Consider the following 15,280-nt stretch of genomic DNA (forward strand, 5'->3'; position numbering starts at 1 on the left):
TCCTGCAGTACTGAATGCAAAGACAAGTTTACAACACAAGAAGACAGTTGTTTGAAAAGAAGCACATGATGCAGCATCAACATTCTAACAGGCGAGAAATGGACGAGGAAAGAAAAAAAACAGAGGAAGTATTTATGTTAGTTTCAACATTCATTCTGACACCACAAACACACAAACCAGAAAAAAACACAAGCCAGATATACAAACATGAGCTCAGTGCACAACCACTTGTGGCTTGATAAAACAACTTAAATGATGTGTGGGTACAAGTACAGTAAACAAACCCTTTTAATTAGACTTTTTTACAGTACTGTTTTAGCTTCCAGGGAAGACACTATTGATTCATACCCTGTCATCTCTCTAGTACAGTTTGGTCAGTTTTGTGGATTTGGGGGAAACCTATTTAGTCTGTCACTGTCACTAACTAAACTCTAGGCCAAGAGAACAATGTACCATTTGTTGGCTTTTCTGCAGCCTGGCCCGCATGCACAAAACTGTGAGCTCAATAGAGAATTCTTGGAAATGAGAGCACAACCTTGGTTGTATTAATGATTGTGGGCCCTGTGTGCGTGTGCATGTATATTTTATCCCTCAGTTCATGACGTGCGATGACTCACAAGGCTATCAAGCCTCCCAACTTATTTCCAAAAACAGCTTAGTCATGGCAGCTACAGCCACACACACACACACACAGACATGCATGTGTACACATTGTCGCATTTAAAGTGTCAAATTTCCACTGCAGACATCAGGCACATGCTTCACTATTTCAATTCCTAAGCAAATATTTTGTCATACAGGTCTGTTGCAGCCCATGTACATTAATTCATCTTAAATCTTTTATTGCAAACAATTCCAGTTGATTCATATATATTTTTCCACAGGTTAAAATACTTTGCTTTAACAAAAATTAATAATGTACTTCAAATCACTGCAAATTAACTACATTCATCTGAAAATTAACCATAAGACTCATTGTACAGAACAGTGTGTGCAAAGGCCTACCATACTGACAAAAATTGAAAATAAGCATATATGAATACATTTTTGTCACACATTTGAGGATTATCTGTCTAAAACATACTTGCTCTGAAAGATAAATAGCATCATTGAGGTAAATTCTTTTGATCATACAAAATGGCCTGAGAAGCAGCCACCACCAGCTAAAAGGTACTTCTTTGGCCTATGATCTGGCTTTGAGAAAGACTGTTTGCTAAAAAGACAGCGTGCAGTCAGGCATCGGGTTTATAAACCACAAGAAAGAACTTTCTAGTTTCCTGTCCAATTATTGATCTGCAGATATCATATCACCAAAGTATTGGCTGATATCACATTACCTTGCCTCACTGCGCCATCTTTACATCACTCATCTATCACCTTGTAAGTGATACATGCCGGGCTGAGCTCATCTGTCATTGTATAACCTTCTGACCACATACTTTACGTCCATTTTTACCACAGCAGAAAATCCCGCCTCATAATCAATAGTAACCGTAACCAGATACAGATCCAGTTCATCAAACTGGTGTAAAACCAACAACATAAAACTGTACACGCCTTCATTCACCAGGGTTTTGTGCAGCAGCTAAGTTAATAGAAATCACATTAGCTCAATTGTCTACACCCCAGCTTTTGTTGTTTTTCGTCAAAAATCGTGCCCCCGTTTTCGTACAGTCTTGGTTTTAATAAACTAGCCCGATTGCCCTGTACTCTACTGTATTGTTTGGCAAAATCAAGTGCTCAAACAAAGCACTCTACGTGTGGCTGACTCACTGTCCGTGCATTGTTCTTGAGTGCCACTGCTACATAAGGCCAAAGGGCCAAAGAAATTTGCAAGTGCCGGCAATTTGACATGGATGAGAAACGTTATTGAAGTCAAGCTAGCCTGGATGCATGGGAAGTCCACATCAACAATAAGTTCCATCCATCATTTACAAGTATTCTCATTTTCTACATGTAACAATAATTATTCTCTAATTGTAATATTTTTGAGTGTCTGTAACTGATTAATTGGATTTACATTATTTCCAATAGCATAAATTGCCTCGGTATTGGTACGTTTCACTTTTCGTCAGAACAAATTGGAACGAATTAACGAAAACCGAGGTACCACAATAACTAGCAATGGGATTGAACGCAAACATAAAAGGAAGGTTTCTACAAACAGGAGGAAAGGAGACATCCAACCAAAAAAAGAGGATTGACAAAACATAATAGACGAATGGGTTGGAGAAAGACTTCAGCGGTGTTTGGAGCGCAGGCGTACAGGGCCGCAGCAGTACACTGCAAAAAGGGTGCAAGGGTAGGGGGTAAAGAAAAGAAGATACAATTTTAAATTTGCAAGGCTATGGATATGGCAGGAATGGAAATGGAAACAATATCCAGGGGAAAACCTAGAAAGAGAAAGAAATTGAGAACAAAAAGCCAGCCAACAAACTTTGTGGAAACACTGAACACGTGCTGAAAAAGGCAATAATATGACAAAAGGCATGAAGTACACAAATATCTTTCCAAGCTTTCCGAAACATCTAATATCTGAATTTTTTGTATAAGATTTGTGTTGATGGCAACCAGAATAATTTTGTATAAGACCAACAATACACTACAATCTATGGTTCCAAACGTTGTTTTTCAATTGGCTTATACTGTATGTACTGTATGTAACTACCCCCTCACAAGTCTACTTCTACCCTCATGTAGAAATCCACATAAAAAGCACTCCAGTTAATTGGTGTTGACCAAAGCCCTGACCCTTTGGACTAAAGGATTATAGGTTGCCGTTTATAGACATCAAGCACCTTGACCTAACATGGACCCACTAACACTAACAAGTCAGTCTGCTCTGAAAACTGAGGAAAGTGTTTAATATTCATGTGCAAGGACAACGTATTCTGTGAAAGCATAAAGAGAAAAGGATTCAATTTGGCACCTACACTGGGGAGCAGTGTCCTCCTTTTCCACGGTGCTCCGTGGGGAGCTGCTTTCTATGGGTTCAACTGAAGGGGAGTGCAGGGAAGGGGTAGACACGGTAGAGTGTTCCCGGTCCGGGGAACGACGGGGCTTGGGTGGAGCTGGCAGATCAGCTGTCTCTGGAGGAGAAACAAGTGTGTTAAGCAAGATGATTTTACTTTTACAAGTGGTGGACGTGGCACAAACACCTCTTATCTGAGTGAAAGTTGTAAAGAATACCGACAGTAAATAATCGTGACAATCTTTTTTGATAGTTTGGAAACATATTGGCATAGTGATTTCTCACTGCACATCCCAGGGAGTGCTTGTTAAAAAATAAATCCTTTATGCAGATTTTCAGGTGATAAGTTCATGTCTCTGCATGCAGGCTATTTAGCCTGTGCACTACTTAGTTACTACTCTCCTTACAGTAGTTTCTAGTGGCTGATGTGCTGAGCAGTGCACCATAAATGCTTTACATGACTGAAACCTGGCTACAAGAATCTGAACTAGCAACAGGTTGACATGAATCGTCGATTGCAATTTATGACAAGGTGAACCCGTCTGACCGTTGACTGGAACGGTGCCATGAAAGGCTTATAAATGTGTCCATGCCTCTTTTGCCCTTACAAAAAAGGTTAATTTGATGGAAAACAAATACATCTATATGATTTACTGTTGGTGCAGGGGCAATAAGGTAATTCTGTAGGACAGCATTATTCATACACAGCTAGCAAACTTCCCACATGGGCTGGCAATACATCAGTGTGCTGTCTTAGTCAGCACATACTGTTGATGTGCTACTTTATCTTTTGACTCTATTGTATACAATGAGGCACAACTGAAACAACATACTGTGGGGTGACATGACAAACTCCGCTATCATAACCCAAACATGTTCACAAGCAAGGTGAAGTATGACTGATGTCAACAAAGAATGCACTATCTGCCTGTGCAAGGATGGGGCCACCCTATACTGTACATGAACAGTGTGGCTGCAGAGAACCACCATGCACATCTATTCATTCACTGCCAAATATTAACTGTTTATGAAAAACTGTAGTTCTAAAGCTGCCTAATGTGTAATAGTACAGATTTTTTGGATCATTCCCCACATGGTACACATTACAAGTGAGGGACAGAAAGTGAGATTTCATCATTGCGATGTAGCTCTACAAGCCCAAGTAGTGTCCTTACAGGCAACTGAAAATGCAAGCCATTCAGCACACATCTAGGCGGACAAAAGCAGCCAAGGAGAATCCAAAGCCTGGAGACAGTCTTCGGCTGTTTTGAACATTTTGTCAACTTTGTAAACACTTTGTAAACTAAAACAATGTTGCACTTCAGGCAATGTGGAACTTTAATTTAGTACAATGTTCATTGTACTCAACAGCCACATCATCTATTCATTCATTGCTAAATACTGTATTAACTGTTCGTTTTAAGCCATTTTGTGAGGCTATGAGACAGAAACTTACTTTCAGCAGGAAACGGTAATCTATGTGTATCGATTTTTTAATCATCCTCATTCGGTCTGTTCTATTCCTGTCTACTACACTAACTCAATGCGTTATCCCTCCTCCTGTTTTTATCCTCCTCTTCAACCAGATCTTCAAAACCTCCTGTTTCTACCTTTCTCTCATTCATCCTGCGGCCTAAATCTTCCCATGCCCCATTCTTTGAACTCCCTGACTCTCACCTTCCTTACCCTTCTTCTGAGGTTTACAACTCTATCATCTCTGCCTCCGTCATGCATGGCAGCCCTCTGCTACCAGTAAAGACCTGATCAATAGGGGGCTGGCTGAAGTTCAAGCAGATCCTGTTTAAATCTGTGATGGATGTGTTTGTCTTTGTGTCTGCCAGCTTTGAAGGATTATGTGAGCAGCTACATGCATACAGGAGTGAGACGCAAAGAGTGGAAAAAAGCGGGATGAAAAGAAGGGATTGAAAGTGAGGGCACGAGTAAAGGACGGTACTGTTTCAAAAATATGATGAAAACCAGTTCCTGCAGCTGAAGAATGACATGAGCACACACAATCTTTCACCAGGTTATCATTCTTGAAGTGTTAAAATGTTGCTGCAGAATGACAGCTCCTCTGTTTCATTCTAAACAGGGGGGAAAAAACTCTCCAGGCAATCGGACTTAAAACATTAACTGTTAAGATCATTGCTGAACAACCCGATTCATTTCATTTGAAAATAAATTGTTTCCCAGCTAGTTAAAAAATGTGAAAAAACAAAGTGGTTGAAATCAAAGCACAAATGAACTAATATGACTGCAAAACTATTTATAGACCGCTGTGGCATGAAAATTAGACATATTTGACATATATGAGACATACCGTAACATAGGCTCACACAATAGCATTGAGAGTGTTCCTTGTTAGGTTTTTTTGTACCATTAGTGACACCTACTGACCAGTGTAAAATAATACATGCCTTTGAATGTGTCTTCTGAATGCATTATATTTGTATTTTCGTTCATTTAGCCATTTCTAGGCTTAAAAATGCTTGATTTAGGCAAACAATAGGTCAAATTTGCTTAAATATGCATTTTTGTTTTTAATAATATGTCGTAGTCAACCACGAAACAGCAATAATTAATTAACTTTTTTATTTTGAAAAGCCGTGATAGTTAAGCTGCAAAATTTGAACCGCGAAGGACGACTGTAGTTTGTTAAGTGCACAGTTTGGTTATACAATAACCAAGGCAGTTGACGAAAAATTGCATTTTTGGCAATAATCGAAAACCAAAATCTCCAAAAACTGGGAATCATTTCAAAAAATGTTCAATCGTGACCAAAAACTAAAATTCTACATCAGATAAACACTGCTTATGCAGTATTGCTGTTTTATACATTGGTGTGTTTTATTGATATTTACCCATTGCGTTGTGTCTGTTGTTCTCAACTTCATCTGGTCTGAGGACTGACACACTCTCTGTCCTGGAGATGCTCGTTGAAGCCACCACTGATTTGCTAGATTTATTGCTAGCCTTCATTGTGTTAGATGCTTTTGCGGGAGCTTGGATCTGCGCTGACCCGCTTGCATTGCTGCTGGTGAGTGTACTATAGTGGGATATAGTGTCATCTGTGTCAAGATCAGAGTCATCAAGGCTGTGGCTGAGTTCAGAGCTGGAATCCTGAATAACTTGGCTGTCGGAAGTACTGCTGCTTGGAGTTAGGGAACCTCTTTTCGGGGCACCGCTGAAGATAGATGGAGGTTGAACCCCAATCCTCAGGGACTGTGGCCTCACTGCTGTGACAGAGGTGGAGGTGACTGTGTTTGACTGGGTCATCTTGGTGTGCAAAGCTGGAGAAGGTTTTACACTTGTATGGTTATCAGGGGTGGGCGTGGCAGAAGTAGACGCATCAAGGTCGTTTGGGGTGATGGAACCTGGAGTGGAAGGAGGAGCTGGAGCTTTTCTTTTCCTCTGCTGACTTTCTGAGCCATACCCCGTCTGATGGAAAACAAAACAAAAACAGAGGAAATATCGTTAAGAAAGAAAAGGTGGACACCGCTTACTTGTTCGTGTGTTTGTGTGTGCTTTCTATCCATATATCAGCCTGTAAAATGATACTTTCAAGAGAGAGGTACCAAGTAATTAAATCCAAGTGGAGTTTTGGCAGGCCTTTGACTGTTCAATTTACAATGCCAACATTCCTCTTAAATTATCCAACAACACAAATTATAATGTCTGTCAGTAATACAATTAATTTGATGAAGTAGTTCTTCACATCACTATCATTCATTCTATAACTGTGACGCATGTCATATGTATTCTAGGAGACGGTGCCTTACCAATATGTAATGCACTCATGCTGAATTACGTAATGCTTTAATGTTGAATCACTGTTCACCTCAGGGGTTTTATTGACAGGCCACTGATAGGAGTTGTCAGCTGAGACACAGGCAAAAATGTGTAATTTCTCCTCTACAAGTCCAACCATAAAAAAAAAAAAAAATTAACAGGCTTTGCGTCATCTCTCTCTCTCTCTCTTTAAACAGCTTTTACCCACAGGCCATCAGGCTTCTCAACGAAGCACTCACACACACCGCACGCAACACACGCACACACTCATAGCACTTTTATTTATTTATTTGTATTATTTATTTGTATTAATGTCTCTTCTGTTGTTGTTGCTTAATTTATTGGTATTTATGTTTCTTATGTCCTTATTCTTTTCTTGTATTTTCTTTCTTTTCTTGGGAGAATGAACAGAATTAAAAAAAATCATTGCATAGTATAACTGCCTGTTTTACTATGCCTATGACTTTAAAACTCTTGAATCTTTAACACAATCAAAGGCCAAGATCTTGAAAGCAAAAAGGTTAAATGATGTCGTGCAACCATAAAAAAAAAGCATTTAGCTTTTGCGTTGTCTCTCTCTCTCTTTAACACAATCAAAGGCCAAGATCTTGAAAGCAAAAAGGTTACATGATGTCAAGTGACATTTAACTGTTGAAACATGCATTTTGTCCATGTTCTCACACCAACTGACGCAAAGTAACCAATGATGACCGTACCTGCGATTACAAATAAGAAAAAACACAGTTGAAACAAAAGAGCAGAAAAGAAAGGAAAAGGAAACAAGAGCTATGACTTTCATATACATGCTTGGATCACATGTAGTGCCGCATCGTGCAGCACAACAGACAACAGCGCTATCTTGCATTTTTGCAGGCTAGACTCGGTTCCCCCATGAACTCAATGAACTCGCTCCATGACATGCTATGTAAATCTAAATGCCCCCAACTGGTTGTCTTTTTACTCTTTCTAGGTCCCCCACTTCTTTGCTTCTGTGGTATTCACACATATACGAATACTGTCACATACCAGTGTATGTGGGCCAAAGTTGAAGCTGAAATGGGTGACTGACTTTGCGACCAAGACAAATGTGTGTATGTGGAGTGTGCACATGCATGTGTGCGAGTGTATTTGTGAATATGTTCCCTGCAGAGTTAAACAAGCCTGCAACCCAACCCTGTTTATGAAAAGAACAGAGCAGCCACAAACACATGCACATTTTCCTTGTGTGCACGTGCACACGTGGACACTCACATAAATATCACCACACACACACACACACACACACACACATACACACACAAATGTGGAATAGTGCAGCTTATATCTCAGGCTGAGCTGCATGAGTGGACAAGGAGATGGTTAAGGCCAGCAAGGTTAAGCAAGCACTGCTCTCATTGGCTGACTGGAGCCATGACTTGTAAAAAAAAAAAACATTTTTAAGATTGTTAGTGACTGAACCCAACACTTGCCCTGTATTGTATTATATCACAGTCCAGGTCACTAGATGCATTCAATTTAACTGTATATGTAGCAGCCTTATGAAGGCACTGTGCTTGTGTGTGCTCATCAGTTTAAACATGCATCATATAAAGTAGAAAAGCTACATTTAACAGTGCAAGATGTATCTTTGCATACTGGAAAGAACAAAATTAACATTTTGTTGAAACCTAAAAGAGGCAAGATATGGCGACCACTGAAGTAACGCATCAAGTTAACCTTCTCTGATGACATCTGTGATGTTAATGATGGATCCTCAGGTATCAAACTGTGAAAAACTCAATAGAGCGATGATACATTAAAAAGAAACCTGCACTTTTTCATCATCCACAATCCATATGTGAAACATGACCACACGTCTTGCCCTTTTTGTGTGCATTCTGAAGAGAAAAACAGCATGCGAGAGCTAACAATGCACGTATTGGAACACACCTATTTCGACTATAAAGCCATCTAAAAAACCAACAATGTTCTATCATTTTTTATACATGCAGTGACGATGCAGTAATAGGTACATCCAAGGTAACATGTAACGCAGTATTTCACTATATTTTGATCATTTTAAACATTACTGGAACTTTTTTCCTGGGCGTACAGGTTTCACATAGATAGGAACTACTGCTACTTCCGTCAACAACAGCAGTGTGTCAAGCACGTGTCTTGTTTGCGACTACTAATCATGGCAGACTTTGAGAGAGCCGCAGCCGACAACTACTTCTGGAGAAATGAGGATCCAGAACCTTATCTTTTTGAGCTTGAATATACGGAGGATGAGCTACAGGTTTTGGAAGATGAGCCCGCAAGAAGAGATGGTCAAGTGTCAGAGCAGTTGGGGGGCGACAGAGTCAGGACATCGGCATGACTTGGTGGTGTCAATGTGGAGCTTGCCAAGCCATGCTGACAGAAATGGACTGTTTCTGCTGCACTGAGTGGCATACAACGTTACTATTGATGGAAAGGCTTTGTGTGTATGGCGAGGACGACGTTGCTCCAAGAGATTGCATCAAACCGAACAAAGAATTGTTAGTGCTAACAAATCCTACAATGGTACAAACTTTTTTCCACCTACCCAAAATCAATTAGAAATGTTAGCTCCCACATGCTAGCTGTTTTTCCCTCTTTAACATGCACAGAAAAGGGCAAGACATGTGCAGTCATGTTTCACATAATGGCAATTGTGGATGGCAAAATTCCAAAAATAGTGCACTTTTCCTTTAAATACAGAAAATAGCAAAGAAGACCAAAAACTTTTCTCCAGCCTCTCCAACTGATTACTAGGTAATAAATGTGTAAAAGGAACTGAAAGGGAAGTTCAGATTTACTTGCATGATTTTCACAGCTCACACATGCTTTGCAATTGTTTTTCTTCAACATATCATGTGAGGACATATTTTAGAAGGATATTTGTCTTTATGCAAAAGCAATTAGAACTCCTTGTCAAGAGAGTTTGGCGTGTCTATTAAATTTTCCACTCCTTGGTTTGAGAGGCACAGGGCCCCATGTTGGAGCATGTTGATCAAATCGGACCACCCATGGAGGCTTCAACCTGGTGGCGTGACCATTCATCAGTTGTTTTGAGGCACTCTTGACGGGTGAGAGGCTTCGTAACAGGGCAACATTACGGCGCTAATGTGGAATGTGAAATAGAGTATGTGCGTGTGTGACAGTGAAAATGTGAGCATGTGCACATCAGCATGCATGAGTACCTTCATATGTGCTTGTGTATGTGTCCACATTTCCAATAATAGAAGACAAACTGTCTCTACACAGCAAGGGCACTAAGGTCAAAACCATTGTAACAGTAGACAGGAGGACAGTTTGCATGTGCTGGGGTCATTGTGTGTGTATGTGGTATAATGGTCCCGTGGATGTGCATCTATGATTAAAATATGGACTGTTAACAATGTGCGTGGAAAAAGCTGGTTAAAAGACTAGCCAAGGATAGGGGAGACACAAGGCTGACCCAGTTCCATGATCATCTACTTTGTCCTACTTACCCACTCTTAAAAAATGACAGGTTTTCCAACATGTACAATCAGGCATACTGTATGCAAAAAATTTAAATCTAAACAGTAAAGAAACTGAAAAGCAAGTGCAGTGGAGCATACCACTTTTAAATCATTTTTGGTCCTTTGTCATCATTGCTGGTCCATTATATTATTGAGCATTGGCCACATAACTGCTAGATGATCATATATATAGGTTTTACACACATTTTGATAGCTTCGATTGTAAACAGATCTTGTCACCCAAATGGCTTTCCTAGACCCCAATGCAGACCTTCACAATCTTCAAGGTCAGTGTGTTAAGAATAGAAAGTGTATAGTGTCTACTTATGACAGTCACTACAACCATGAAAACAAATACACAGTACAAAGAACATTAACAGGCTTTAGGCCCCACCACAGCACTGAGACAACTCTTATCAAGGTGACAAATGATATCCGTCTGAACACAGATGCAAGCAAAGTCTCACTTTCAGTTCTGGATCTGAGCGCGGCCTTTGACACGGTTCACCATGTGATCTTATTACAGAGGATAGAAAACTCGGTGGGAATCTCTGGTACTGCTCTCAACTGGTTCAAGTCCTATCTGGAGGACAGCAAGTAGTTTTTTTGAATTGGTAACTGTCTCAGCGCAAATGGCTATGACCTGTGGGGTTCCCCAGGAGTCAATCCTGGGACCCCTATTGTTCAATCTGCACATTCTTCCTTTAGGCCAACTAATACGCAGCTGCAATGTGTCCTACCACAACTATGCAGATGACACTCAGATCTACATGTCACTGACGGCCAGTGAACATGGTCCTGCAGATTTACTTTGTCACTGTATCACACAGATAAGTGTATGGATGCAAAACAACTTTCGCCAGCTAAATTCAGACAAAACTGAAATCATTGTCTTTGGCCCACAGAAACAAAGAGAAAGTGCTATCAGTCACCTTGACTCTTTCTCTAAAACCTAATCAGGTTAGAAATCTAGGGGTAATTATGGTTTTGAATTTTAACAGCCACATTAAATCCACATTAAATGCCTAGAGTCAGGACTAAACACGGTGAGGCTGAGTTTCAGTTATATGCTGCCAAAATCTGGAAAAATCGTCCAGAAGATGTGCGACAATCCTCAGCTTTGGCAATGTTCAAATTCAAGCTGAAAACACGTGTATTCAACTGTGCATATGACAACTGAAAGTAATGCTTTTGTGCACAATGAGGTTTTATACTCAGAAAATCATGGCAGGTGAAACTAACTTCCACCGTTTTGTAGTTTTTGTCTTTGTCACAAACGTTTTCATGTCACTAAATGACGATGTGCAAACAGGCTGAAATTGACGTCAGATCGTGTTTTATACACAACAAGCACGAAGCACTGTTTCCTCTGTGTCATGACTACGGATGAATCGGATACTCGTTACGGATAATGCATTTTTGCTGAGTACCAGCCTGAAACGAGTACAGCTTGTCATTATCCTTAATCGTGATGACAGAAAATCCTCATTATGTATTCACTCTTCACGCGCTGTGATTGGCCAGGCACACACACCGACCACTCCTCCCTAGACATAAACACAAATGAATCTCAGCTATCAGTAGTACACTAAACACACTGAAATAGCATGCTAACAATATCATGAATTGGTGGCAATGCTGACGAGACTAACTTTGCTCAGTCGTTAGTAACCAGCTCGGCGGCTGGATGCTTAAGACACACAACACATACAATATACGGTGCAAACATCGTCTAGCATTGAATGAATGACAAATAACCAGGTTACTCATATTTGCAGACGCACACTGTTAGTTGAACATCAAAAACAAGGTCCATGTTACGAGAACAACTCAACTCCGCGGTTCAAAGTTTAGGAAAAAAGTAGCGGATTATACACGGGAAATTACGGTAGGCCACTCCAAAGTCTTCATTTTGTTTTTCTTCAGCTATACAGACATAGACTTTCTGCTATGTTTTGGATCATTGTTCTGCTTCAGAAGTTCGTTTCAGCTTGAGGTCACGAACAGATGGCCAGACATTCTCCCCCAGGATTTTTTGAGTAGACAGCAGAATTCATGGTTCCATTTATCACAGCAAGTCTTCCAGGTCCTGAAGCAGCAAAACAGCCCCAGATCATCACACTACCACCACCATATTTTACTGTTGGTATGATGTTCTTTTTCTGAAATGTAGCGTTACTTTTATGCCAGATGTAATGGGACATACACCTTCCAAAAAGTAAAACTTTTGTTTTCTGGCAAAATTGAGATGAGCCTTAATGTTCTTTTTGTTCAGCAGTGGTTGTCTTGGGGCCGCACGGTGGCCGACTGGTTAGCATGTTGGTCACACAGTCAGGAGATCGAATCTCCGTTTGGGCATCTCTGGAGTTTGCATGTTCTCCTCGTGCGTGTGTGGGTTTTCTGCGAGTACTCCAGTTTCCACCCACATTCCAAAAACATGCATGTTAGGTTAAATGGAGACTCTAAATTGTCCATAGGTAAGGATGTGAGTGTGAATGATTGTTTGTCTATACGTGCCCTGCGATTGGCTGGCGACCTGTCCAGGGTGTACCCTGCCTCTCGCCCAAAGTCAGCTGGGATAGGCTCCAGCACACCCTCGCGACCCTAGTGAGGATAATATAGAGAATGGACCCATGGTTTGTCTTGCAACTTTTTTTTGCCAGTGTCTTCCTTATGGTGGGTGGAGTCATGAACACTGACCTTAACTGAGGCGGGGACAATCACTTTTTCACACAGGACCATGTCAGTTTGGATCATCTTTCTCCCTTAATAATAAAATGTTTCATTTAAAAACTGCTTTTTGTGTTCAGTTGAGTTGTCATTAACTATTACTTAAATTTGCTTGATGATCTGAAACATTTAAGTGTGACAAACATGCAAAAAAAAAAAAAATCTGAAGGGGGCAAACACTTTCACACCACTATACCTTATTTTGACTTTTTCCTCTCCCGGTTTCCCTGTTTTGCTCATAAAGTTCTTTCTTCAGTTATTTTGCAGTTATCTTTCCGCTTGCACACAACAGATAGGAGCACAAATACATTTACTCAAGGAGCACCCACTGTTACATTGCAGTGAAACAGAAAGCTCCAATCTCTTTTATCATAACGGGCAATGTAGACATAGCTTCCCTTTGAAAACCACAATAACAGTGTGCCTATCACTTTTGGGAAAGAAGGAGAAAAAAATAAAAACAAACTTGTGTTTTTCTGAACTCTGTGTTCCAAAACATAATTCAGTTTGGTTCAGCACTCATACAAACATACATTGTTCAGCTAAAAAAAAACAACCTTGAAAATCCATGACAACTTCTAAAATCATCTCATCTCAGTGTAAGATGATTTAACTCCCATGGAATATCTAAGTCTTGTTTACACAGGATTGTTTTCAGCTGAAAAAAGGAGGAAAAAAAGGTTGTCGTCTTTGTTGCTACTACATTTAGCATAGCATCAGGTGCATTTCAGGGAATCGGAACAGTAGCAAAATGCTGCTCTGTTTATGCCTTAGCCTTTGTGACCATTCTTTGCCCCCTCACATTTCTTCATGCTTTCCTTAGTCAGGATTTGCACAGCTTCAAGCCCCCAATGAAACACTATTGCTTGATCACCAAGTTGTGAGAGGCTGGCTGAACCGCTTTTCATCAAATGCTTTCCCAGAGAATGAATTAATAATGTTATCGTCACCAGGACCTGAGAAACCGCTATAATGAGCACCTTCATCTTTCAGTAATACAACATTTATCACACTTCATCTTCTATTTGCTTAAATCTTCTTAAACTCGTGCCAATTGTACTGTTATTTTGAGTAAAATGTTTTATACAATTTTATTATCACCAGCTCAAAAGTTTTTAATTCATGTTTGTTGTATTGTGTGTCATCAATATGCATAGTGTGCATTGCAGATTTGTTGTTTTAACAATAGTGGTATTTCTAGAATGCCATTTAGGAGAGCACAGACCTCCAACTAGGCTGATGTATGAACAAAAGGGTGGAGTGTATTGCGTTTGTTTGTCCAACTGTTTGTTAGTTAGCCAGCTATTTCCTGGTTAATGAAGGATGACAAACAGATGGGGCTTGCCATTATGATTCTTGGTGGGTGGACCATTCCTTTGGTTATGGTTATGGTTTAATTTTATGCATGCAAGTTACAATGGAATACATCACATAATTCACAGTTCCACATGTCCAAAAGGAGTACGAAGAAGCAAAGCTTATTTAATCTCTCTCTCTCTCTCTCTCTCCCCCCCCCCCCATTTGTTCCACATCTTGTGCAGTACATTTTATTCACTTCCTGTATTCCAAATGTTGACTTTTTAATACATAGAATAATGATAAGCTAATGTAACAATATCATGTAATTATTAAGTTTTTTCACAATCAATACAATAACAAGTGAATAATAATAGCGACAAGCATAACAAAAGAAGTTCAACACTCTTTTGTCTTGTATTTTTCCAAACATCAACTGCCTGTATTGTTTTTTTTTACTTCGCTCATCTTCATGCATTGTTTGAGCTCCTTGCTTAATCCGTTCCATAATTTAATTTCACATACTGAAATGCTGTTGGTTTTTAGCATTGTTATGGCATATAAGTGTTTCAAGTTTAGTTTTTCCCTGAGATCATATTTGTTCTCTCTTGTAGAGAAGTATTGTATGACATTTTTGGGTAGCAGGTTATTGTTAACTTCATGCATTACTTTAGCGGTTTGAAAATGTACAAAATCAGCGAATCATATTTGTTAGGGGTGTAACAGTTCACATGGATGTATTGGACAATTTCGGTTCTGCGTGTTTGGTTCGGTCCACTTGCGTACCGTTTTGTTTGTATTTTATGCTATTTTTCTCATTAAATTTATTATGGGAGTGATAAGCGCTTCACGCAGAACTAAAGTCCTGTGGGCGAGTTTCTGCACAGATGCCTCTTGAGTGTCGGACACTACTGACTGAGGGGGAGGAACGCTAGTAGCTCGCAGGCGTGACAAAATGCATCATGGCAAATGCAAGCGAGAAGCCTGA

The 15,280-nt window shown here is 40.0% G+C and overlaps 1 protein-coding gene across 12 annotated transcripts in view; it reads right to left on the reverse strand.

Moving 5' to 3' along the window:
- The window catches only part of cobl (cordon-bleu WH2 repeat protein), a 70,938-nt gene that overhangs the window by 14,719 nt on the left and 40,939 nt on the right, over window positions 1–15,280 (reverse strand). For all 12 annotated transcript variants that reach the window (XM_054781960.1, XM_054781959.1, XM_054781950.1 and 9 more), the window contains 2 exons: window positions 5,833–6,409; window positions 2,934–3,089 (listed from right to left, as the gene is read on the reverse strand). In XM_054781960.1, coding sequence (XP_054637935.1) covers window positions 2,934–3,089; window positions 5,833–6,409 — 733 coding nt within the window. The remainder of the gene's footprint in view (window positions 1–2,933; window positions 3,090–5,832; window positions 6,410–15,280) is intronic.

This window comes from Dunckerocampus dactyliophorus, chromosome 7, assembly GCF_027744805.1.
Source record: "Dunckerocampus dactyliophorus isolate RoL2022-P2 chromosome 7, RoL_Ddac_1.1, whole genome shotgun sequence".
NCBI lineage: Eukaryota > Metazoa > Chordata > Actinopteri > Syngnathiformes > Syngnathidae > Dunckerocampus > Dunckerocampus dactyliophorus.